This window comes from Sarcophilus harrisii, chromosome 1, assembly GCF_902635505.1.
Source record: "Sarcophilus harrisii chromosome 1, mSarHar1.11, whole genome shotgun sequence".
Classification (NCBI taxonomy): Eukaryota; Metazoa; Chordata; class Mammalia; order Dasyuromorphia; family Dasyuridae; genus Sarcophilus; species Sarcophilus harrisii.
In genome coordinates, this window is record NC_045426.1 from 3,212,165 (window position 1) to 3,236,021 (window position 23,857).

The 23,857-nt window shown below is 48.1% G+C and overlaps 1 protein-coding gene across 1 annotated transcript in view; it reads left to right on the plus strand.

The window, feature by feature from the left end:
• LOC100932343 (corticotropin-releasing factor receptor 2) overlaps positions 1–23,857 on the plus strand; it is a 74,259-nt gene that overhangs the window by 48,446 nt on the left and 1,956 nt on the right. Inside the window, exons 9-14 of the mRNA XM_031961786.1 lie at positions 286–439; positions 1,226–1,286; positions 4,515–4,587; positions 21,014–21,099; positions 22,613–22,748; positions 23,467–23,508. Of these exons, the coding sequence (XP_031817646.1) occupies positions 286–439; positions 1,226–1,286; positions 4,515–4,587; positions 21,014–21,099; positions 22,613–22,748; positions 23,467–23,508 (552 nt within the window). The remainder of the gene's footprint in view (positions 1–285; positions 440–1,225; positions 1,287–4,514; positions 4,588–21,013; positions 21,100–22,612; positions 22,749–23,466; positions 23,509–23,857) is intronic.

Sequence of the window (23,857 nt, forward strand, 5' to 3'; positions counted from 1 at the left end):
TGGGAAGCCCAGGCAGAGAGAAGAAAACGATTTGGCGCCCTGACTGTGTGCTACGTGAAATCAGGGATTAATCAGTGTAGACCAGGACTGTGGAGGCAGAGAGCTAAGATGGAGGTAAGGATGCAGTCGTTCTCACAGACAGTGGTTAAGCCCCACTGAGAGCCAAGAGGGGGCCCAGTGGTAAGGGGAGGGCCTCTAAGGGTCCTTCCCGCTCCAAGACTCCATTAGGAGAGATCCGAGCGTTTGCCTCGAGCCTCCCCAACCCCCTCTGTCCTCCCCGAGCAGGCTTGGTGTCGGTGCGTCACCACCATTTTCAACTACTTCGTGGTGACCAACTTCTTCTGGATGTTTGTGGAAGGCTGCTACCTGCACACGGCCATCGTCATGACGTACTCCACAGACAAGCTGAGGAAGTGGGTCTTCCTGTTCATTGGATGGTGTAAGTGGGAGGTGGGGGAAGGGGGGTGTCGTGGGCCACCCCCAAGGCTGAGGGAAAGGTCCTCCATCATTCTCCTATGTACTGAACAGGCGAAGAGCCCCAAGGTCTGCTCTTTCTTCCACTGGGCAGTTCTGCTTAATTATTTGGGCTGAGCAGGGAACCGAAGCTTGATAATCAAAACCCAAGGGCCATGGCTCCAGATCACGGGAGCTTCCCAAATTCCTGAGCCGAGAGTTCTGCCAGAATTCAGAGAGACAGAGACATAGAAACAGAGACAGAGATAAACAGAGACATAGAGACAAAGACAGAGAGGCAGAGAGAAACAGAGAGAGAAAAAAGAGAAACAGAGACAGGGACAGAAAGACAGAGAGAAGAGACATAGAGAGAAGCAACAGAGAGAAGATACAGAGAGACAGAGAGAGAAAAACAGAGACAGAAAGAGAAAGAGAGACAGAGACAGAGAGAGAGAATAGAGAGGGAAGGAGGGAGATGGAAGGAGAGAGAGAAAGAGAGGGAAAGAGAGAGAAGGAAGGAGGGAGGGAGGGAGGGAGGGAGAGAGAGATCTTTTTCCCCTCCATGCCTACTTGTGATCCTATTTTACTTTAAACCTAAGTTGGTCTGGAATGTGGCCAAATGGAAGAGAAAATTCCGGGGTATAATCACGTGTCCCGTTCATGGCGTGGATGAGTGGATAAGTGCAAGGGGGCTTTGCCCGTCATGCTGCAACTCCCCCAGTCCTTTATCACCAGCTGCCTCTCACAGCTCTAATGCGGGTCTTTCTTTCAGTCATCCCCTGCCCCATCATCGTCGCCTGGGCCATTGGCAAACTCTACTATGAAGATGAGCAGTAAGTGAACTAACATATTCCTCTGTGTGTGTGTCTGTGTGTGTGAGTCCTTGAGTCAGTACCTACTCACTTGGATGAACAGAGGGAAGCAGTAGGAGAGAAAGAGCAGCTGTTCATTAAGCAGAACCCATCTCTACTTGGTTCTGGAATGGAGTGCGATAGGGTCCCAGCACGGCATCGGTCGGGACTTTAAAGACGCCACAGCCCCATCCCTTCGTTTCCCAGATGAGGAGAACAAGATGCACGAAGGGGCTGCTGAAGGTCTCCCGGCGATAAGCGGTCTCCTCCCCTAGGATTTCTCTTGTTGGCCTGCGTTGGCTGGCCCAGGGAAGGAACGCGGCTGTATTTTCCTGACTCCTTTTCAGATTCTAGAATAACATTCTGCAGAGAGTTTGCACCAGGCTTAGCAGGAGACAAGACTGACATGTGAAGCAAGGTCCTTCCACTGTGGGAACTGGGGGAAATGCCCGCAGATCATTCATGTTGTAGATAATGGGGAACTAGTTGGAGAAACTCTTTTTATACAGTGTGTGTGTGCGTGCGTGTGTGTGTGTGTGTGTGTGTGTGTGTACAGTGTGGGTAAAATTGTTGGTCCCACAACAAACCAAAGCCAGAACCTGAACAGAACCCCCAAATAAACCAGAACTATCAGAACCAGGAAGGGTTTATTGAGTTTCTCAGCAAGAGAGCCTCACTTGGAGGACAGACTCTCCCAAAAAATAAAGCTTAGTACAAGTTTCTCTGAAGGCAGGAAGTGAATTGGGCATGGGATACCTTAAGACTGGACGAGGCTTGGTGACGGGAGCTCGCAGGGTAGGAATAGGGGATATGGTTCCCGGACCAGACCCATTGTTGGGGGCTAGTAACAGGAATGAGTCTTCAGGTTAGCTCTCACGTAATTCTGCTCTAATCGCTAGGACTGTGCTTTCTAAACAGAAAGGAAGGCTGAAGACAGGGTAGGGGCTGCAGTACTAGCAGGATCAGGGGGAAAATAGAGGAACTCCAAAGTTGGGGGGTGAAGTAGCACTAAATGGTGTGGTATTTAGGGCACTGGGTTTGGAATCAGGGAGACTCGTTTTCATGAGTTCAAATCTGGCCTCAGACAATTTCTAGCTATATGATCCTAGGCAAGTCACTTAGCCCCGTCTGCTTCCGTTCTTAGCTGTAAAAATTAACCAAAGAAGGAAATAGCAAACTGCTTTGGGATCTTTAACAAGATTAACAGCATCGAGTCTAAATCCAACTAGTGGAGAGTTGGATGTGATTGAATAACAAAATGCATGTGTATAATATGTGTGTGCGTGCACAGATCTACCTACACATATAAGCACGTGCCTACATCTTATCCTCTCAGGGGTCCTAAAAGTGATGAAAGACTAGGAGAATGTACATGATTTTCCAGATGGGGAAACTGAAGCTCATGATGGAAGTTCTTGGCCAGGACCACATAGTGCACCAGGGAGCTAGTTAGGACCAGAATCTAGGACCCTTGAATGGCAGCTCAAGATTCTCATCACCAGACTTCACAGCCTTAGACTATCAAGAGTCAGAGACTTACTGCTATTCCTGGGCTCTCAGTCCCAGACAGAGACCTTCTCAGCAAGGCAGATGGAGGCGGTTTCATGCAACCACTGGGGTTGGAGTCGCCAGGGAGACGGCGGGCAGAGCCACAGGATACAGGGTATGCAGGATGAAGGAAAACAAAGGCACCCAGGATTCTCTTGGCCCTTTCCTCCACAGAAAACACCTTGGAGAGAGAAAGAGAAATAAGCACAGGAAGGAAGGCTCCCAGTTATTCAGTGTCCCCTTTCAGATACCCTGTATTCTCACCTGGGTCTGAAAATGAGTAAAATTGCTTCACAATTCCACGACAGCATCTGGCCTATCACTACCAGTAGGAAAGTTTCCTCTTCCTGGTTCTTAGATGGCCATCACACTTTGACTATTCTTCCTCATTTCAGTCCCTCCCAAAAGCCATAGAGATGCAACAAGGCTCAACTTCCAATCTATCAGGTGCTGTCTCTGACCTTGGTGCTGACTCGGGTTACCATATTCACATTTCCCCTGGCCGTGATACCGATTGTCTCCTCTCTTTTAACTTCCTTTCCCTCGCTTCCTTGGGGAAGGTGGTTGGAGAATGCTTGACTGTCTGGTGAAATTCCCTACCATTGGAAGAGAAATGGACATTTCACTAATGTCCTGGCCATGAAGTCATCGGGGCTGGAGCCCTCCATTCGGTGAAATTGAACCAGCAAGACTGTTTCCTCCAGCAATCCAAATTTCCCTGAATCTTTTATCTACCTTGTGACTCCACCTACAAGGAGTCATGTCATCCCCACCTATTGTGTTGTTAGGCATCTAGGGACTGGGTAAATCAGCAACAGGGGAGAGGATCACTTGGAACATGAAATCAAAGGGCACATTCATGAGAAATGACCTCCAGAGGCAGCTAGCTAGGTGGTACAGTGATTAGTGTTGGACTTAAAGTCACAAAAACCTGGATTCAAATCTGGCTTGAGATACTTACAGGCTGTGTGATCCTGGAAAAGTCACTTAACTCATGTCAGCCTCAGTTTCCTGCTCTGTAAAGAGGATAATAATAGCACCTGCTTTATAGGGCTGTTGTGAGAATCAAATGAAATAATACATGCAAAGTGCTCTGTAAACTTTAAAGTCTACAAATGTTAGCTGTCTTCATTGTTATTATTGCCACGTGAATGAGGAGTGGAATTCTACTTTCAAATTGACATCACCTCATATCATGGTCAGGGAGCTACCTTCCTTCCTTCCTGCCTTCCTTCTCCCTTTCTTCCTTCCTGCCTCCTTCCTTCCTTCCTTCATTTCTTCCTTCCTTCCCCCTTCCTTCCTTCCTGCCTCCTTCCTTCCTTTCTTCCTTCATTTTTTCCTTCCTGCCTTCCTGCCTTCCTGCCTTCCTTTCCCCTTCCTTCCCTTCCTTCCTTTCCTGCTCAACTTTTACACAACTCGGAGACAAAGAACTGGGGCTTGGGCAGTTAAAATAGATTCAATTACAGCATCGAGTCAAATATAAAATGCTAAATAATTATCTGATTTTTCTCATTGGTCAAAAAGAGATTTGCAGGGTCCAACCTCATCTTCCCCAGGGGCTGGCTGGCTCAGGAGTGACAGCCAAGAGGAGCCTCGCTCAGATCTGTGCTAACAGAAGCCTCCGTCTGCACACACATTCATATTGGACTCTTTCCTTTACAGATGCTGGTTTGGCAAAGAGCCGGGGAACTATGTTGACTACATCTATCAAGGCCCCGTGATTTTGGTGCTCCTGGTAGGTCCATAAGGAGACATTAACCATGAGTGCCTGAGTGCTGTCACCATGGTGTCTGGCATCTCAGGAAAAGGGGATGAAGGATCCTCGGAGGGAGCTCAGGTTACATTTTCCTAAGGGCTGAAGTCATGGGCTCAGACATTGTGCTCCCTGACTTGAATTCCGAGTGAGAGGCTGATCAATCAGTTAATCAGAAATAGACTGAGTCCCTAGAGGAGTGTGATAGGTCCTGAAATAGATGATTAATCGATCTGATTCTGTCTCTGTCTCTCCCTTCCCCCTCCTTCCTTTCTCTTTCTCTCTCTCTCACTCTCTCTCTCTCTCTCTCTCTCTCTCTCTCTCTCTCTCTCTCTCTGTCTCTGATTCCGCCTTTCCCTGTGTCTCTGATTTTCTGTCTCTCTCTTTCTGTTTCTCTGTCTCTTTCCCCCATGACACTCCACTGAAATTGTCTTTAGCTTACTTAACATTGTTCAGTGCTCTCTAGAGCCTATAATCCGACCTGTTCCTAAGTCACCAAACTGGCCTGTTTCTCCATCTTGTCCACGAGGATGCCCTGAGAGACTATCAGATGTTTTTGCTAAAAATCTAAATAAATCCTTTCTGCACTTACCTGTCAGTCTAGTCCTCCCCGCTAAAAATAGAAATGAGGTTTGTCTAGCTTGATGGTTCTTAGTGAACTCATGTGTTCACCATTCATTCCTTGCCACCGTGTTCTAGTATTTTCCAGGGATTAGAGCTGAGTTTCCTGGGCTTGGGTTTGCTCACTACGCCTTCTCTTTTTTGGAACTTGAATGTTTCAAAATCCACGTCCAGATCTGCTCTACGTCCCTAGTTCCCCAGAACTCCCCAAAGGTTACTGTCAGTGATCAGAAATCCTCCCTGCCACTTCTCTCCATGCTCTGGGAGCCTTTAGGGGCAGCTGGGTGTTCCGTTGCCGTTTCCTCACTGATCCTGACCTTGTTTCACAGAATCTCAGGATGTCTTGGAAAGGGATCTCAGAGTTGAGATCTTTAGTCTACTCTGTACCTGAGCAAGTATCTCCCTCAATATACCTGTCACATCGTCATCCAGCCTCAGCTTGAATACCTTCACTGACAGGAAGCTTACTCTCTCCTGAGCCATTCTGGGTTCAGTCAACTCTCATTTGTTAGGAAGTTTTCCCTCACATTGAACCTAAAGAGTTCTCTCTGCACTTTCCCTCTCTTTTTCTCTCAGCTTCATTGCCTTTTTTGTTCTGTGGTTTCCAGTTTGAAAAGTCAAATTCTTGATTTAGAAAACAGAGGAAATTTGGATACTAGTGGCTTGATGCCTTTTTATGCATCATTATTGAATTTGGGACTGGAAGGGACCTGAGAAATCCTCTCACCCGTGTCCCTTTTTGTATAGGAAGGAACATTGGCCCTCAGAGAAATCAGACTAACTGCCAGGGACTCCCAGCTGAACAGAGTTGAGAGTTGAATCCTAATCACCTGACATCAGAGTTAACGTTCATCCCACAGCTCATTGCACTACCAATTCCCATGCCCATACCATGGCCCTGAGTGAGCAAAGCAGGGATTTTTCTTTTTTTTAATTAAAGCTTCTTATTTACCAAGCATAAGCATGGGTAATTTTTCCAATATTAGCCCTTGCATAACATTTTGTTCCAGATTTTCCCCTCCCTCCCCCCCACCTCCTCCCCAGCTGGCAGGTAGTCCAGTACATGTTAAATGTGTTTAAAATATATGTTAAATCCAATATATGTATACATATTTATACAGTTATCTTGCTGCATCGGATCTAGAAAGAAAAAAACCTGAGAAGGAAAACAAAATTACAAGCAAACAATAACAAAAAGAGTGGAAATGCCATGTTGTGTTCCACACTCAGTTCCTACAGTCCTCTCTCTGGGCTCTCTTTATCCCTGAACAACTGGAACTGGTTCGAATCATATTGTTGTTGAAGAGAGCCCCGTCCATCAGAACTGATCGTCGTATAGTCTTGTTGTTGCCGTGTATGATGATCTCCTGGTCCTGCTCCCTTCCCTCAGCATCAGTTCCTGACAGTCTCTCCAAGCCTCTCTGTATTCACCCCGTTAGTCATTTCTTATAGAACAATAATATTCCATAGCATTCATATAACACAACCTATTCAGCCATTCCCCACCGATGGGCATCCACTCAATTTCCAGCTTCTTGCCACTACACAAAGGGGCTGCCACAAACATTTTTGCACGTGTGGGTCCCTTTCCCTCCTTTAAGATCTCTTTGGGGTATAAGCCCAGTAGAAACACTGCTGAGTCAAAGGGTACACACAGTTTGATAACTTTTTGAGCCTAGTTCCGAATTAAAGCAGGGATTTTTCGAAAGCTGAATCAGCCCAGCACTTCCAGGGCTCTCAGGACAGTCCTTATATTACCTCTCCCCTCCTTTCTTGTTAGACTCACGTGATGGCCCCATCAGATCTTCCCCTAGAGAGCTTCTCCTTTTATTCTGGGCTTGGGAATCAGACCCTTAATTATCCTTTGACCACATGCTCCTCCCTCTCCGTTGTCCTCGTTGCCACTTCACGCCCAAGTCTGACGGTGTTGGGGAAGTCTAGAGCAGAGCCCCTTGTCTTTTTCTGTAGCCCATTCAACTGGAATTGCTGGTAAGGCAAGCAGGAATTTCTCAGGTTCTCTGCTCTCAGCAGACAGAACTCTGGCTGGATGATGCTGGGCAAGCTTCAGTTCCTGCATTTAGAAAATGGCAGTGAAAATATCCATCCTGCTGACCTCACTCAGTTGTTTGGGGAAGTAAGTCCCCCTGGCGCATCCTCCCCTCACACCCTCATGGCATTACCCGCTTCTGGTTTTCCCTCCTGGAATCTTCTCACACTCACCTTTACCCAAATCCCCCAAGCATCCGATGGAGGGAACTAAGCAGTAAGAGGGGGCAAAATAAGACAGATAGGAGAAGAAGACTGGATGGGATCGGGGAGGGAGGTGGAACTTGCTTCAGCTTTGAGGAAAACCTGCACCAAAAAAGCATGGTTTTGGTGCCTCCTGCTTTTCTTTTGGGAGATACAACTGCACCATCACAGGTAGCCAGAACCTTCATATTTTGACCGCCAAGGGAGCACCCATTTGGTTCCTTCCCAGAACTGACCTCCAAGAATAGCAAAGTCCCACTAGCCAAGCTCATCCTCTGCTGTGACATCTGTCCTCAAGTGTCTGCCCCCGAGGGTAACAATAGACTAATGTGATTAAACTATTGCAGAATCATAGCTACTAGAGTTAGGAAACCATATAGTCCTACCTACTCATCCCTGACCCAGAGTCCTCTCTATAAGATCCCCCATCAGTGGCCATCTGACATCTACTTGAAATTGCCCAGTGATGAGAAACTCAGCACCTGGAAAGGCCCTTGAGAATGATACTGTTTTCGATGGCTTTTCCTGACATCGAGTCTAACTCTACCTTTATGACTTCCATGCAATGGTCTTAGTTCTGTCTCCCAGGGCCAAAAAAAAACAGGTCTAAGCCTTTGTCCGTAAGGCAGCCCTTCCAAAACATGAAGAGAATTTTCAGGTCCTTCCCCACCCCCCAAGGCTTCTCTCTCTCTACCAGACTAACATCTGGAATGTTTTTCCAGAAAGATGTTTAGGCTTGCCATCATCTTGATAACCCTGTTCTGGATCCCGTCTAGCTTGTCGATTTTGTATTAGTCCTTTTGGGTTTTTTCCTGTCGAAAGGTCATCCCTTTTGTAGAGAAAACGGAAGGAATATCAGGATGAACTGTCTTTCCATCACTGACTCTTACTATCTTGTCCTCTCAGAGAATCAACCCTGTCCTTTCTTTGGTCTTCCCCCACCCACCCAGTTTCTCTTAAATATGTTTGTTGTTCTCATTCTTCCTTTCCAATCTCGATCATTTCAGAAGAGAGATCCTTCCATAATTCTGACAGTTTCATGGCACAGCTTGTATTCATCCTCCACTACCTACCATTGTTTTCACCTTCTGTTTTTAACATCTAAGTAAATTTGAGTGTTCTGTTTATACACACTGGTATGAGTCACAGATTTCCTTATTCTTCCCTATGAGAGTCCTTTCTGTTCACATCTGGAGAAATTAGTTCTTGAGAAAACTGTGGCCAGCTTCCCTTGTAGACCTTTAAGCCAGGGCATTCAATTCAACAAATTTTTATTAAACACATACTGTATTCTAGATTCTGGGGATACAAAAACAAGCCCCAAAGACCCTGCCCTCGAGAAGCATTCTTCTCTGAACTCTGAATTCTAATCTTCCAAAATCTAAAGTGTCTCCAGGCTGTTCCTGGCTTTCTTCTTCTTCAGTCTCACAGTTTCGAAAATGAAATGATCAAAGATTCCCATCATTCTAATCCAACAGTGAGTTCCTCCTTCTTGGTCAGCACCAGGTCCACAATAGCAGTTTCCATTATAATTTCTCCATCTTTTCAAAAATGAAAATGTCATTAAATTGTCAAGAATTTGTTAGATGGTCTGATTTTGGAAGAAAGGAAGAATTCTAATAGATCATGGAGAATTGAAGTCCTCCATACCTATCTTTCCCGAGTTCTATGTCAGATTAATGATCTGTTTCCAGACATCCCCTCTATTTATTCCTTCTACTTAGTTGGTCTCCAGTATACCCCAATGAGTTTCTGCTTTTCCCTTTGTCAAGACAAGTTAAGTGAACAAATATTTAAGTCCCTGTTTTGTTAAGCATCTAACACTGACTGAACAAGGCAGTTGGGTGGCCCAGTGTCTGGAGCAATGGGTCTGGAGTCATGAAGACTCATCTTCCTGAGTTCAAATCTGGTCTCAGATACTTAGTAGCTGTATGATCCTGGGCAAATCACTTCACCCTATTTGCCTCAGTCTCATCATCTGTAAAATAAGCTGGAGAAGGAAATTGCCAACCTACTCTAGTATCTGCCAAGAAAACTCCATACAGGGTCAGACATGACTGCAGATGGTTCAATAACAGCCAGACACTGGGGCTATAAAGAAAGGTAGAAAAATCAGTCTCTGTTTTGAAGGAGCTCAATCTAATGAAGGAGGCAATATATAAGTAATTTGTACAAACAAAATGTGTACGGGATAAATTGAGGCTGATCACTGAGAGAAGGTGCTAACAGGAAAGGCTCCTACCAGAAAGTTTTGGGGATCGCTCCTAAGTTGTGAGCTTGGATGACTAGAAGGATAGTGGGACCCTCAACACAAAAAGGCAAGAGACCAACTCGGGGACAAGAAAGTAACGAGTGGGGTTTTGGTCATGTTGAGTTTAAGATGTGGAGGGGACATACAGTTTGAGCTGCTAACAGAGAGTTGAAGATGCCAGGTTGAGGGCTTGGAGCTGGATAAATAGATCGGAGAAGCATTAGGAGAGAGATGGCAATTGAAACTATGGAGGTGATGGTATCACCAGGTAAAATGCTAATAGAGGGAAAAGAGAAGAGGGTGCAAACCCAGCCTTGGAAGACACACACAGTTAGTTAGAAGGACCTGATTGAAGACCTACAAAGGGAATCTGAGAAGTGACTGGCCAGATGGGAGCAGAAACAGGAGAGAGCTCTAGTACCAAAACTTAGAAAGAGAGTAGAATTTAGGAGAAAAGGATGGACGGCATCAACAGATGCAGAAAGAGCAAGAAGGACGAGCTCACTGAACTTGGCAGTTGAATGATCATTGGTGGCTTTGGAAAGAGCAGGTTCAGTTGAATGATGACGTTTGACTGCAAGGCTAGCAGAGTGAGAGAATAGGAAGTAAAGGAACTCCTTCCAGATGGCCTTCTCAAAGGGCTGAGCCAGAAAAGGGGGAGAGCCGAGGCTTGATGGCCAATCGCCCCAGTGCCCTTCACTACTGTGCCCCCTGGCTTCCAGAATGGGCTGGTGGTAATTGGGACGAAGTTGATGCTGGTAGTGCCCGAGGGTGGTGGTGATTGGGATATGATGGGGAGGATGGCTGTGAAGGCGTCCAGGAAAACCTGTGTTCCTTTAGTTCCATTTTGTCCCTGGTCTAGGAAGGGCAGCTTGGGGGCCACATGGAGCTGGTCACAAAGGAGGGGGGGAAGGATGCTGGGCTCAGAGGTAGGACCGCAGCCAAGAACCGCTTCCACTCTCCACAACATTGGCCTATCAGAAGTCTCTCGATTTGAAATCTGATCCAAGCTTTGTCACTTACTAGCAGGGGTGAGGCCCTTTCTGTGTCTCAGTTTCCCCTTCTGAAAATATAATTAGAAGAAATGACTTCTAAAGTCCCCTCCAGCTTTCAGAGTCTCTCATCTACAAACAAATATGAGCAGAAATTCCAGCAGTTGGCAAATGGAGAGGGAGGGCAGTGCTCAAAGCTTGGCTACTGAGGCAGCCCTGAGCCCCTCATCCCTCCCTCCCAAAGCTGGCCGGGGGCCCAAGCATGCTCTCATTGCCCTCCCCACTGGAGGAGCTGATGCAAGAATGAGGCGATAATGAGCAGATTCCTGCCGAGGCCGCTTCCCACGTTTCGCCTCCCTCATTCACGTCGGAGACATAATTGCCGCTGTGTTGTTAATCCACATAGGAGCTTTAATTAAGGTAGAGTTTAAGTAAAAGCCGCATTTCACAAAATGAATACATTATGCAGAATACCCCCCAAATTACCCAAAAAAGACCCGTAAGCAATCAGGTTTGCGTCAGCCTTATTTCTGGCTCGGTAATTTCAAGGCTTTCATATATACGCCAGTTTTCTTAAAGAGCCACATCTTTTTTTAATAACAGCTTTTTATTTTCAAAATCCATGCAAAGATGGTTTTCAACACTCACCCCTGTAAGACCTTGTCTTCCAGATTTTTCTCCCTCCCTTCTTCCTTCTCCCCTCCCAGTCCAATATAGGTTAACCATGTACAGTTCTCTATATTCCCACTATTTTCATGCTGCACAAGAAAAATCTGATCAAAAAGGAAAGAAAACAAGAAAGAAAACAAAAAGTAACCCAACCACAAAAAGCTGAAAAACCATGTGTGCTCCACATCCAGTCCCCGTGGTCTCTCTCTGGGCGCAGATGGCTCTCTCTCTCCATCGCAAGTCCATTGGAATTGAAGAGTCGGGGCTTTGGGGATGGAGCCATGGTGTCAGCCATGGGGGAGTACTTAGTACTGAGGCCCATGGCCACCTCAGCACATTCTCTCTACTTTTCCTTACTCCCACTTTGTGACTTTTAATGCCTCTAGTCCAATGAGAACACTGCTAAGGGACAGAGAATTCTGCTCCCATTTCCCCAAGAGATGGTCATCCAATCTCCCTCTGGAGATCCTTAATGCGGGGGCTCCATCCCCTCTCAAGGCATCCCAACCCACTTTGGGACTGACCATTAGGAAGCTTCTTGACATCAAGCCTAAGTCTCTCTCTATCCCTTCTCTCCATTATTCCTATTCTGATCCCTGGGACTGGGGGAGGAGAGGAGAACAAGTATTTAGTTCCTGCCATGTGCCAGACACTGTGCTAAGGACTTGATATTTATTGTCTCATTTGATCCTCACCACATCCCCAGCAGGTACAGGTGCTGCTGTTATCCCCATTTTACAGATTAAGAAACTGAGATATCCTGCCATCTCTCTACCTTTCAAATACTTGGAGATCTGTTCTTCCCAAGTTTTCCCTTACCCAGACTCAATAGCCCCAGTTCCTTCCTCTGGAAGCCATTGCTTAGGTAGGTCCGTGCCCAGTTCTTTCTTCTCCAGCTAAACCTTCCCGGTTCCATTCATCAGTCCTCCTAAGTGTGCCTCGGAGTCCCTCATGCTCCTGGGCACAATTTAACTTACCGACACTTTCACTAACTGTGGTGGATGCTCAGAATGGAACATGGTGTGCCAGAAGAGGCCTGAGGAGGCAGAGGCTGAGAGGACGTCCCAGGCCCCTCCGAGGCAGCCTCGGCTCTCATTAGCTCTCTCGGCATCCCGGTCATGCTCCCACTGAGCTCAAAGGCCCCCACGACGGTTCCCACCTCTTGGGGACCTGGAAGTTCCTAAAGCAGCCTCTCTGCACCCCGAGGAAGCAGGAGGTGAAGGAATCAATGCCTTACTGTTGAGGTGTTTGCTCTGAGTCCAGATGAGAGCGCCCAGGCTTTGGCCAGCTTGCCAGCAAGGGCTGTAGCCAGGACCCAGAGCTGTTGGGCTTTTGGACTCGGGGTCCCTTCACCTTCCTCAGGACACCAATACCCACCCGGCAAAATCACAGAGAGCATGATGGCCCCTCAGCCTAACACGGTAACGCCTGGCTGCCCACCAGTGTGTTGGCGCCTCCGGGCACCTCGAGTCTCTGGGACAAGGATCCCGTTGAGAGATTGCAAGTGGTCGTCATGTGTCCACAGGCTCAGAGGCTCCTCGGAACTCTAAATTAGCTGCTTTGGACTGAGCTCAAAGCCAGGCAAGTGGGGGCGGAATGATGATAATGGCATCTGAAAGCAGAGGTATTTGTGGGCCCGCGTTGAGAAATGGGAGCGCCGGGCTTTGGGCCAGAGCTGGAGGCCTGTTTTGATAAGAGCCTCTGAATGTGATCGAGAGGGTTTTCAGCTGCCCATGGAGGGGGAGGAAGAAAACGTCCGTATTACCGTTCCAGGCTGCGGAGCGCTGAGAGCAGCAGGTAGCACTGAGAGGACAAAGCCATTCTAGATGACCAGTACTTGGAGGGAGACCAAATCCCAGAAGAGGGACGGGGAAGAAGCCCACGGCCTCCAGGCTTGCCAAAAGCACAGTGAGCTCTGAATGAAAAATGGAAATTTCCACTCACCAAAAGCAAGTCTCATCTCTTTTCCACAGGGTGCCCCTGCTCCAGAGAGCTGATAGCTACTCGCCTGTCTCCTGGTCTCCTCTGCTCCAAGCTAACCCTGCTCAGTGCCTTCACTGACAAGACCTGGGGTCCTTCCCTATTCTGGATGCTCCCCCCATGAGCTGGGGCACTCAGAATGAACTACATGCCCTAGGTTGGGTCTGCCTAACGAAGAGCAGCACAAGAATGGGTAGATTCAGCCCAGGTTCTAGCTTGCTGAGCCTTTAAAAGATCCTCGATCTAGGGGCAGCTAGGGGGCACAGTGGATAGAGCCCCAGCCCTGAAGTCAGGAGGACCTGAGTTCAAATTTGACCTCAGACACTTAACACTTCCTGGCTGTGTGACCCTGGGCAAGTCACTTAACCCCCACTGCCTCAGCAAAAAAAAAAAAAAAAGCTCCTCATTCTACGAGCCAGCATATGTTCTCTCCCTCTTGCATCATTTGCAGATGAGATGTGCGTGTCAGCTATGGTCTTATCCAAGTCACTGATTAAAATCAGAAGCAGAGAAGGTCCAAGCCCAGGGCGGATCCCTAGAGCTCCCCAGCGGAGCCTCCTGACAAAGCGGCCTGAGGATCAGTGACTGCCTGGGAGGACGGCCGCTCAACCGAAGCCAAGTGCATCCACTGAGTCGCATGTGCCCATCTTCTCCAACCAATTAAGGGGCTTTTAGTAAGACCTACCACATGCCAGCCACTGGGATAGCTTTCCATAGCAATAGTGGGACAATTTTTCTACAAGTCTAGTTAAACTGCAGCATTCCATGCAGCTGCCTCACTACTGGGCAGTAGCCAGGAGGGGAGCCCCACGTGACCTTTTCAGGCCGACTCTTTGTCCTTGCTGCCCCCTTTCAGTCGCCATCAGCTAATGAGCCCTTCCAGAATCTTCCCGGAAATGGATGTCAAGCTTCCTGGCATAGAGTTTGTAAACTAGTTTTTCTCTTGGTTTTTTAAAACCAGGTCAAGCTTTGTCCTTCTCAAACCCTGACTTTCCTCTCACCCTCTCCAGGACCTCCTGCCCAGCTTACTTTGGCCCAGTCCTCACTTCTACAAAGATGTTCTTTATACCAAAGCCAAGGTGGCCTTTTTGTTGCTTCCCCCCTAGACCTGCCCTCTGGGATGAAATGAGATGGCTCATCCTCCTCCACTCAAGAGCCATTCAACCCTCGCCTCTCTCAAGGCTGCTATTCTCCAGGCTGGCCACCCCCCCCCCCACTTCATCTCATTGAGGGTCTCCACTATCGCATCTGCCCTCCTCAAGCTCCATCATTTATCCTTCTGGGGCTCCCAGGTGAGGCCTGAGAAGGGCAGAAGACAGAAGGATGGGCCCCCTCCTAATTCCTGAGAGTCATGCCTTGTTAATGTAACCCGAGATCTCACCAGCTTTTGTCTCATCGCCTGGTGAACACCCATGATGCTTAAAGTTCACCAAAAGAAAAGAGAAAAGGTGCAAAAGATCTGGTAAAACAGCCAACACCACTTGGTAACTGGTGAGATAGATGGTGGATAGATCAATAGATAGAGCTATAAAAATAGGTGTATACATAATTTTTTTTGAAAAAGACTTATTGCCTGTGTGTATGTGTTGTGTGTATGCTAAGAGAGAGACAGAGACAGAGACAGAGAGAAAGAGAGAGACAGAGAGAGACAGAGAGACAGAGAGAAAGAGAGAGACAGAGAGAAAGAGACAAAGACAGAGAGAGAGAGAGAGAGAGAGAGAGAGAGAGAGAGAGAGGATGGTCTGAAGGCTGTGAAAATGTGTGACTGGAAAGATAGTAATGGAAAGAAATTGGAAAAGTGGGTATGGAGTGCATTTGGGGGAAGATAATGTGCTTCTTTTTGTACATGTCAAGTTTGAGAACAAAACAGCCATCTGTGGGAAATTCCGATCGGTAGTTAGCGAGGTCAACCTGAGGCTCAGGAGCGGGAGATCATTTGGACGGAAACATCTGGGAGTCAGCCAAAGAGCAACTTTTTTCTTCTTACCTTCATCCTTTACTTGCCGAGATAAGAGCACAATCGGTGCCCTCTGGTCTTCGGTTTTTGCTTTTGTCATCTTCAACAATCCCTGCCAGGGCCTTCTGGAGAGTCATTGGTGCCCCAGAGAATCATTGGAAGTGGGAGTCAATCATCCAGCTGATGAATTTTGAGGGAGTCGCCGTCTTGTCCTGGGAGGAAGACAGATCATATTGTCATTAATTTGCCCCGTGGAGCCTGGCTATCCCTGAGCCCACAAGCCCCAAACGCCACCTCCCCGGCTTCTTTTCCTGCCACTTGCTGGTGCGCATTTGTATCTATTCTTTATTGAATTATGCGTGTGACTGGTGGGGCGGGGACACATAGGGCCTGGGCCTGGACCAAAAGTGGGAGTTTGTGGGGGAGGGCTGAAGATGAAGCCCCCTAACTGCCTTCTGAGCTGGGAGAACTGATGGCTCGGGAATGCTCCAGCACGAGCTCCTGAGCTCTTTCTGGGTCCTGCTCAGGTCCCCCCTGCTCTGGCTGCCGCTTCTCTCCAGCAGCTCCTTGGCTCCCTCTGTCCTGGGGCAGGTAGAGGACGCAGCCCCTTCCTAGTTTCAGCCACTTAGCTGCTCCCGCAGCCCCAGTGACCCCTGCCGCTCTCCGCCATAGACCGTAGCTCTTTGAGCTGGAAACCATTGTGCTTTTGCTTTCATAGCCCAGTACACGACTGGTCTTGCACATCATAAACTTGTCTGAACAGAATTATTTGAAGGAGAAAGAGAAGGTGCTTCATTGGCAAGGTGAGTCAGAAAATGGTGGTAGAACCAGCGGGTCAGGAAAGCACATCACTCTCCCCCACCCAAGGGCCACATTGGTCCCTAGATGATCCTCCTCCACTCGCCGCGTCACCTCCCACCTCTGCGCCTTTGTAAAAGCCACCCCCATGGCTGGGACACCGTCCCTTCTTTTTCCTACTTTACAGCATCCCCCACTCCTTTTTAACCCCCCCTTGGGGCCTGTCCCGATGACCCAGCTAGCAGATAATTCTAGATCCTTAGCATGGGTAGCAAGACCCTCAATACCCACTTGATGACAAGTTCGCTCAGGGTCCCACCACTGGGGGCTGGACATTTTGAAAGGAGAAAGGAGACAAATGACTAGAGCTGCCCCGGTGGTGGAGCCATCTCATGATGCTTCTGACACTGAGGTGCCTGGGCAGGGACCTCTCCATGTCCTGATCCCGTCCTCCTTGAAATTTCAGCCAGTCATTCTATAAGCACTTTTTACTTGAGGTACAAAATACTACTATTCCTGCTCTTGAAGAGCCCCAAGTCTAATGAGGGAGAGAAGATGCAAACAGCTCTGAAAAAGAGGATCCAGGGAGAGAAAAGTCCTCCCTGAAAGGAATAACCAGCAGCTGGTGGATGGGAAGGGAGACAGAAAAGCCCTAGCCTGAAGCTACTGGGAAGGTTGGAGCCTCCCAGGAGGCCTCCTAGAGCACTGAGCAGGGTGAGAGACATTAGAAAGAGCAGAGAGACTGCACCATTTTCTTTTTTTTTATTTTTTATTTAATAGCCTTTTATTTACAGGATATATACATGGGTAACTTTACAGCATTAACAATTGCCAAACCTCTTGTTCCAAATTTTTCACCTCTTACCCCCCCCACCCCCTCCCCTAGATGGCAGGATGACCAGTAGATGTTAAATATATTAAAATATAACTTAGATACACAATAAGTATACATGACCAAAACATTATTTTGCTGTACAAAAAGAATCAGACTCTGAATTATTGTACAATTAGCTTGTGAAGGAAATCAAAAATGCAGGTGTGCATAAATATAGGGATTGGGAATTCAATGTAATGGTTTTTAGTCATCTCCCAGAGTTCTTTTTCTGGGCATAGCTAGTTCAGTTCATTACTGCTCCATTAGAAATGATTTGGTTGATCTCGTTGCTGAGGATGGCCTGATCCATCAGAACTGGTCATCATCTAGTATTGTTGTTGAAGTATATAATGATCTCCTGGTCCTGCTCATTTCACTCAGCATCAGTTCGTGTAAGTCTCTCCAGGCCTTTCTGAAATCATCCTGTTGGTCATTTCTTACAGAACAGTAATATTCCATAGTTTTCATATACCACAATTTATTCAGCCATTCTCCAACTGATGGACATCCATTCAGTTTCCAGTTTCTAGCCACTACAAAAAGGGCTGCCACAAACATTCGTGCACATACGGGTCCCTTTCCCTTCTTTATAATCTCTTTGGGATATAAGCCCAGTAGTAACACTGCTGGATCAAAGGGTATGCACAGTTTGATAACTTTTTGAGCATAGTTCCAAACTACTCTCCAAAATGGTTGGATTCGTTCACAACTCCACCAACAATGCATCAATGTCCCAGAGACTGCACCATTTTCACGTTGTCCCCTCTTACACTGTGCATGCTGAACACCAGCCAAGTAGTGAGATCTCCACACACATATGTGTATGGAGAGTGGAGGTTGTGTGGGGTCAGCTCCCTCAAGTTCATCATCATTGACGTGATTTGAGGAGGGAGCCCAGGAAGGATAATCACCAGGAGGCTAAGGTGGGGCTTGCTAAGATGGTCTCCCAACTGAGCTTGGAAAGAAATGGGGGATTCTTAAAGGTGAAGGTGAAGAGGAAAGGAGCATGGTGGCTGTCGATGCAAAGGCATGGAGGGGGGAGAAAGAAATGCTCGGTTCAAGAAGAGACTAGCATTGCCATTGGGCAGAACACAGAGTGTGTCTAGAGATTCCAGGTGGAACAAGCCTGGAGAGCCAGTTCTAGCCAAACTGTAAAATGCTCTAAATTCCAAGCAAGGAGTTTCTATCATATGCTAGAAATAGGGAACCAGGGAAGCCTCAAGCTGGGACAGTACAGGATCAGCCTTGTGCTCCAGCAAGACCATTTTGGTAGCCCTTGGTAGAAGATGAACTGGAGTAATTGGAGTAACCCAGAAGCAGTCATGAGGGTCTGGAGTGGGGCAGGGGCCACCGTGGGAGTGGAGATAAAGGGACAAATGTTGGAGAAGAGGTGGAGAGAGAATTGTTGGCATTTGTCTGCTGGCTGGACCAGACAAGAACTCGCCAGCTGCCATGATGCTTACAGCCTTCACCAGAGCACCAAGAAAGACTCAGTAAGGAACCTTTATTTCCAGAGAGTGTGAAAGAGCTTTGACAGTGACTCTGTCTGCCTCTCATCTGTGCAGCTCCAGAAGTCTGGAGCTAGGAGGTGACAGGAAATGCCTTTTAAAGTGCTGTCTCTCCATATCTCTGGTTACATCAAGGAGGTGATGGTTGGCACTGGAGGATGGAAAAAGGTTAATAAAACTGATAAGAAAGTTTCCTTCTTTTACCCTCCTGCTCCCCATTCTGCCTCCATCATGCTGAGCCATACCTCTCAGATGAGCCAACCTTCTCATTTGGGCCCAGGCTACAAGGTCAGGTGCTGCTTTCTTAAATGTTAAGTTAATTCTCCAGGAAAGAGAGAGAAAGAGACGCTCAACTCTAAATGTCATCTGAGAAGGTCACGGTGACTGTAAAAGGTCCCTTGTTAAAAGATCAGCTTGGACCTGGGCCATGTGTGTGTCCAGATCTCTCACTCTGGTACCTGGCGTGGGTCCAGTTGCTGAAAGTCATTCATCCAGGAGGACTCCAAAAGTCATTCTTCTTTGAGAGGCTCCATAAAGTTCTGAGAGGGCCGAAGGGTGGAGCAAAGGTGGAAGAGGCTGCTAGCACTAAACGATAAGCAACAAACATTTCTTCAGCAACAATTAGGTGACAGGCATTGTCTGAATGCAAGACATATAGTGGCCAATCAGCAAATAGTTAATCATCTTTATAGAGACTTTGAGAGTTTTCCTCCTTGCATAAATACCCTCAGAAAAGGTATTTAAAATCCAAGACACTCTCTGGGGCCCCCATCCACTCAGACCACCACTCATGAGCCCCCACCACTGTTTTGGTGTCAACCAGATGACATAATTAATTCAAACTAAAGACATTTAATGAAATAGCAGAATAAGAAAAGTAGCCATAAAATATTCTTCCCTGTCTGTTTTTGCCTCTGTCTCTGTCTCTGTCTGTCTCTGCCTATGTCTCTCTGACTCTGTCTTTTTAACTCTATGTGTGTCTCTATCTCGTTCTTCTTTTTTTCTCTTTCTGTCTCTCTGTGTCTCTGTCTGTCTGTCTCTTTCTCTCCCTCCTTCCCTCTCTCCCTTCCCCCCCACCTCAAAGCTTTACTTAAGAGTCCTCAGCTAAGACACTAGATAATGGGACTGTCCTCTTTAGCTTAGCTTTGACTTAGAGCATAGAGTCTAAACTTCATTTTTCCATTAAGAAAGCAAGCCTTCAATACAATCTTCGAACTATGAAAAAATTATAATCTTCTTTCTCTCTATAATTAAACAAGTCTGTTCACTCCTAGAGACTTAGTTATATAGATTTTCTCACCAAAAGGACAGAAAAGTCTTTCAGCCCCTAGAGTCTTAGCCTCTAGAATTCTTTTGAAATAAAGAAAAACCTTTCACATAAGATCCCTCCATCTAGTTGTGTGATCCTGGGCAAGTCACTTAATCCTAATTGCCTCAGGAAAAAAAAAGATTGCTCCGGTATTAAATCAATTTTTTGAACCCACTTGCTAGTAAAGAGTCAGTCTCAAGTATCTGTCTCAAGTCCCATTTGATTTAGAGTTTATAAGTCCCTCCCAAGCCCATCAATTCCTTCTTGCTCATCAATGTTCCCCTCATTGAAGCCTTCACCCTACTGCTGGACAATCCCTTGTTGGGATGCTAAAGTTGAGTTTCTTGTTCAATCATGACTTGGGTGAACTGGGCCTTTCAGCTCTAAGAACCTTCAATCCTGAGAAATAATCCCCTCAAATAATAATCCTCTTCCTTGAGAATTTCCCTGCTCCTGTGAAGTCAAGTTGGCTTGACTGCTCATTACACAGATGCTTCACCTAACCCATCTCAAAGGCATCAAGGAAGGCCAGACCCCAACTCCTGGCATTTGTCCCCAGTTTGGTCAGGGAGGAACAGACCCTAGTTCCCTCCCTTTGGCTTCAGAGAGAGAGAGGCTTTAGCTGGGTCTTAGCAGCTGACCCAGAGGGCCAAGGCCTGCCCTGGCTCTGCTACCACATAACCTTGGGCAGGCCTCTTCCTACATCTGAAGGTCAGTGTTCTCCTCTGTTAAATGAGTCATTGGATTAGATGATCTCAAAGGCTCCTTTCATCTGACACTTAGTGCTTCCAAAATTGTCTAACAGAACTCAGGTGCTTCAAAGCATTATGGGAGGTACAAAATGCTTGGGGAAGTTGGAGTCCGGGGAGAAAATTCTATTGGAGTAATCAGGATGGGCTTCATGGGATAGGAGACATTTGAGTTGAGTTTTCAGGGAGGGATGAAAGTGTCAGGTCAAAGGTGTGTGTGTGTGTGTGTGTGTGTGTGAGAGAGAGAGAGAGAGAGAGAGAGAGAGAAGAGACAGAGAGAAGAGGCAGAGAGGAGAGATAGACAGAGAGACAGAGAGACAGAGACAGAGAGAAGAGAGAAAGAGAGAAGAGAGAGAGGAGAGAGAGAGAGAGAGAGAGAGAGAGAGAGAGAGAGAAAGCAGTATGTGTGGAGCTCAGCAGCTGGTTGTCACTTTGCTAATCTGTCTCCAGATCAATTTCGTCTTCCTGTTCAACATTGTTAGAATTTTGATGACGAAGCTGCGAGCATCCACCACTTCAGAGACGATGCAGTACAGGTAAGTGCTCCCCACCATGGGAGGTGGTGCTCTTGGCTCCAACCATCCACTTCTTACCGTCTGCCGAGGAGCGATGGTCCCTCTGGAGCCACTGAGATTGGGGGGAAGTGATTCGCCAGCGTTCACGAGGAGGGGAGCCCTTCTTGCTCATCTGATCTCCATCAGGGAGTTCCTCCTTGTGGCTAACTTGAATCTCACACAAAGCTTCTCCCCGCTTGTGCACACTCAGAGCTGCCAAAGAGAAAAAGGAGGTGAGATTAGACAGAAGGGCCTTCTGGCCCAGATGATGTGGGACCTCGCGCTATGTACTGACCTTACCTCCCAGTTCTGTACAAGCGGAGTGAGGACGCCTCCACCGTCTTCCACCTCCCCAACCCCTACACCCATACCTGCTTGGTGAACTTACCAATGTGTCCACTGAGATCCAGGAGGCTCGCACAGGCTTTGCTGCATCCTTTCCTCTCCTTTTTCCTCAGCTTATGCTATGACCCCTCACCCTGGGCCAGGGCTGCCCCTCAGTCTGGTCTTTCTAAGGGTTGCTTGGTGCCCATTTTCACTGACTTCCTTCCTCCCTTTTGTGTTTAAGAAGTCCTTGTTCTGAGGTCAATCAAATGAGCTGTAAAGTGATTTTCTGTGAAATCCGTCCCTGGGGATTCTGTGAAAATCCCTGTGAAAGCCTGTGAAATGTAATTTCTAAAATGAAAACCATGTTCCTATGGATTTCATCCCCCCCACACTAAGTTATAGACCTGTTTCTACTAAGTAATTAGGAGTCGCTATCAGTAATTCCCCCGTTCTCCAGACCACCACCATTGTGCTTCCCTACCACCTTTCCTTTTCCTCTGGATCTATCCTTCCCTTCTTTCTCCCCTGGAACTCCCCTGGGGATTCCCTGCTCCTCAGATACCTCCAGTATCCTTGAGTTTCCCTGGTCCCCGGCTTCCCTTCTGCTCTTGTTCCCCTGACTTCAGGTTTTCCCCTTTTCACTTCTCTTTTCCTAAAGTGACTCCCCACTCTAACCCTTCACTCAGCCCTTAAGGATTCTCTGGTCCCTGTGCCTTGTGCTCCGGGCAAGAGCCCATGAGAAATTGTCCCAGGGGTGCTTTCACTCCTGAGAGAATCTATTGAGAGAGAGGTCTCAGGCTCCATAAATGTTCCCCACCTTATACATGTTATATGTACATAGTATGTCTGTGTGTGCATGTATCTCCACATCAGTGCACATGCCTTTATTAAACACCAACAGTATGCAGGATTTTGAATAAGGCACACGGTTGGGCACTGGGCACAAAACTTAAGCCTGTGATCCCTGCCCATGTGGGGCATCCTATCCCACAGCAGACCCATGCCCACGGGTCTAGAAGATGAAACTGTGGAATTGATGCTTGATCCCAGGGGAGCTGCGCTATCTTCAGCCTGGCAGCTTCAGCTCCTGCGCCATTGGGAAGGAGGAGTGCCCACAATCCCCTGCTCCACTGACCTGTGGCCTCTCTTCTCTCCTCCCCCCATCCAGGAAGGCAGTAAAGGCAACCCTGGTTCTCCTGCCCCTCCTGGGGATCACCTACATGCTCTTCTTTGTCAACCCCGGGGATGATGATTTGTCGCAGATTGTGTTCATTTACTTCAATTCCTTCCTGCAATCCTTCCAGGTCAGAACCTCGGAGTCTTGGGGGCAGAGGGGAGGGGAGGGGACCTGGGACCCTTATTCTTGAGCACTGAGTGCCTGGTCAGGGGGAGGTGCCAGCGTGTGGGCACGTGCCTGTGTGAATGCCCGCTGCTAAAGGCTGACTAATCTGAGCTCCTTTTGTTAGAGCAGGGAGTGGGGGGGGGGGTCAGACTGTGAGGGGGTGGGCCAGGAGGGAACCGCTCTGAGATTGCCATGAGAGCCAAGCTGATCTGTAGGGAAGATGACTGAGAGCTGATTGGTGCTTCCTCACCCTGTGTGTGCACAAAAGTTGTGCTCAGCCCCTCCCTCCTCCCCCTCCTCCCCGCACATACATACACAGCAGACCCCTTGCCCCGGGGAAAGACGGGCCTGCTCCTGGGAATGCCTTCCTGACCCAAGCCAGGGCCAGGGCTGAGATCGGGGCCATGTGACAGCAGTGCGCTCTGCACTGGAGGGGCTGGGCTCAGTACCGCGGACAGCGCCCGGTACCACGGACAGCACCCAGTCCCCTGGACAGCCCCCTGCCGGCCTCCACACCTTCCCCACCTGGTGGGCTTGCATGTCCTCCCTGCTCTGGGGGATCCAGGCCCCCTCCTTTCCCGCTTCTCCCTCACGAGCCCTCTCTGCCCTTGTTTCCAAGGAGGGTCTTGCCGAGGGTTGCCTAGACACGTGGCACTAATGGGTCCCCCCTTGCTCCCCAGGGCTTCTTCGTGTCCGTGTTCTACTGTTTCCTGAACGGAGAGGTGAGTGAGCTGGGCTGAGCGTCTCCGAAGCTCCGTCCCTGAGAGGGAGAAAGGCAAGCGGACGGCAGACGACACGGACGGACTTGAAATAACCCAGCCCCGGGTGGGCACAAACGGAAGCAGAGGCTCCATGGTGTCCCCTTTCTGGGCTTACTACTGAGAGGGGGGGGATGGGCTCCCCGGAGGAGTCCTGCAGAAGGGAACGGCACTGTCTCCCCCAGCTTGGGAGGGAGGAACTAATGGACGTTCCAGGGGAATGAGTCCTAGGACCTTGGAGCCAGGAGGCCTCTTAGTGACTACAAGGTTACAGGAGGGGGCGTGGTCCTCCCCCAAAGCCCCAGCTGAGCCT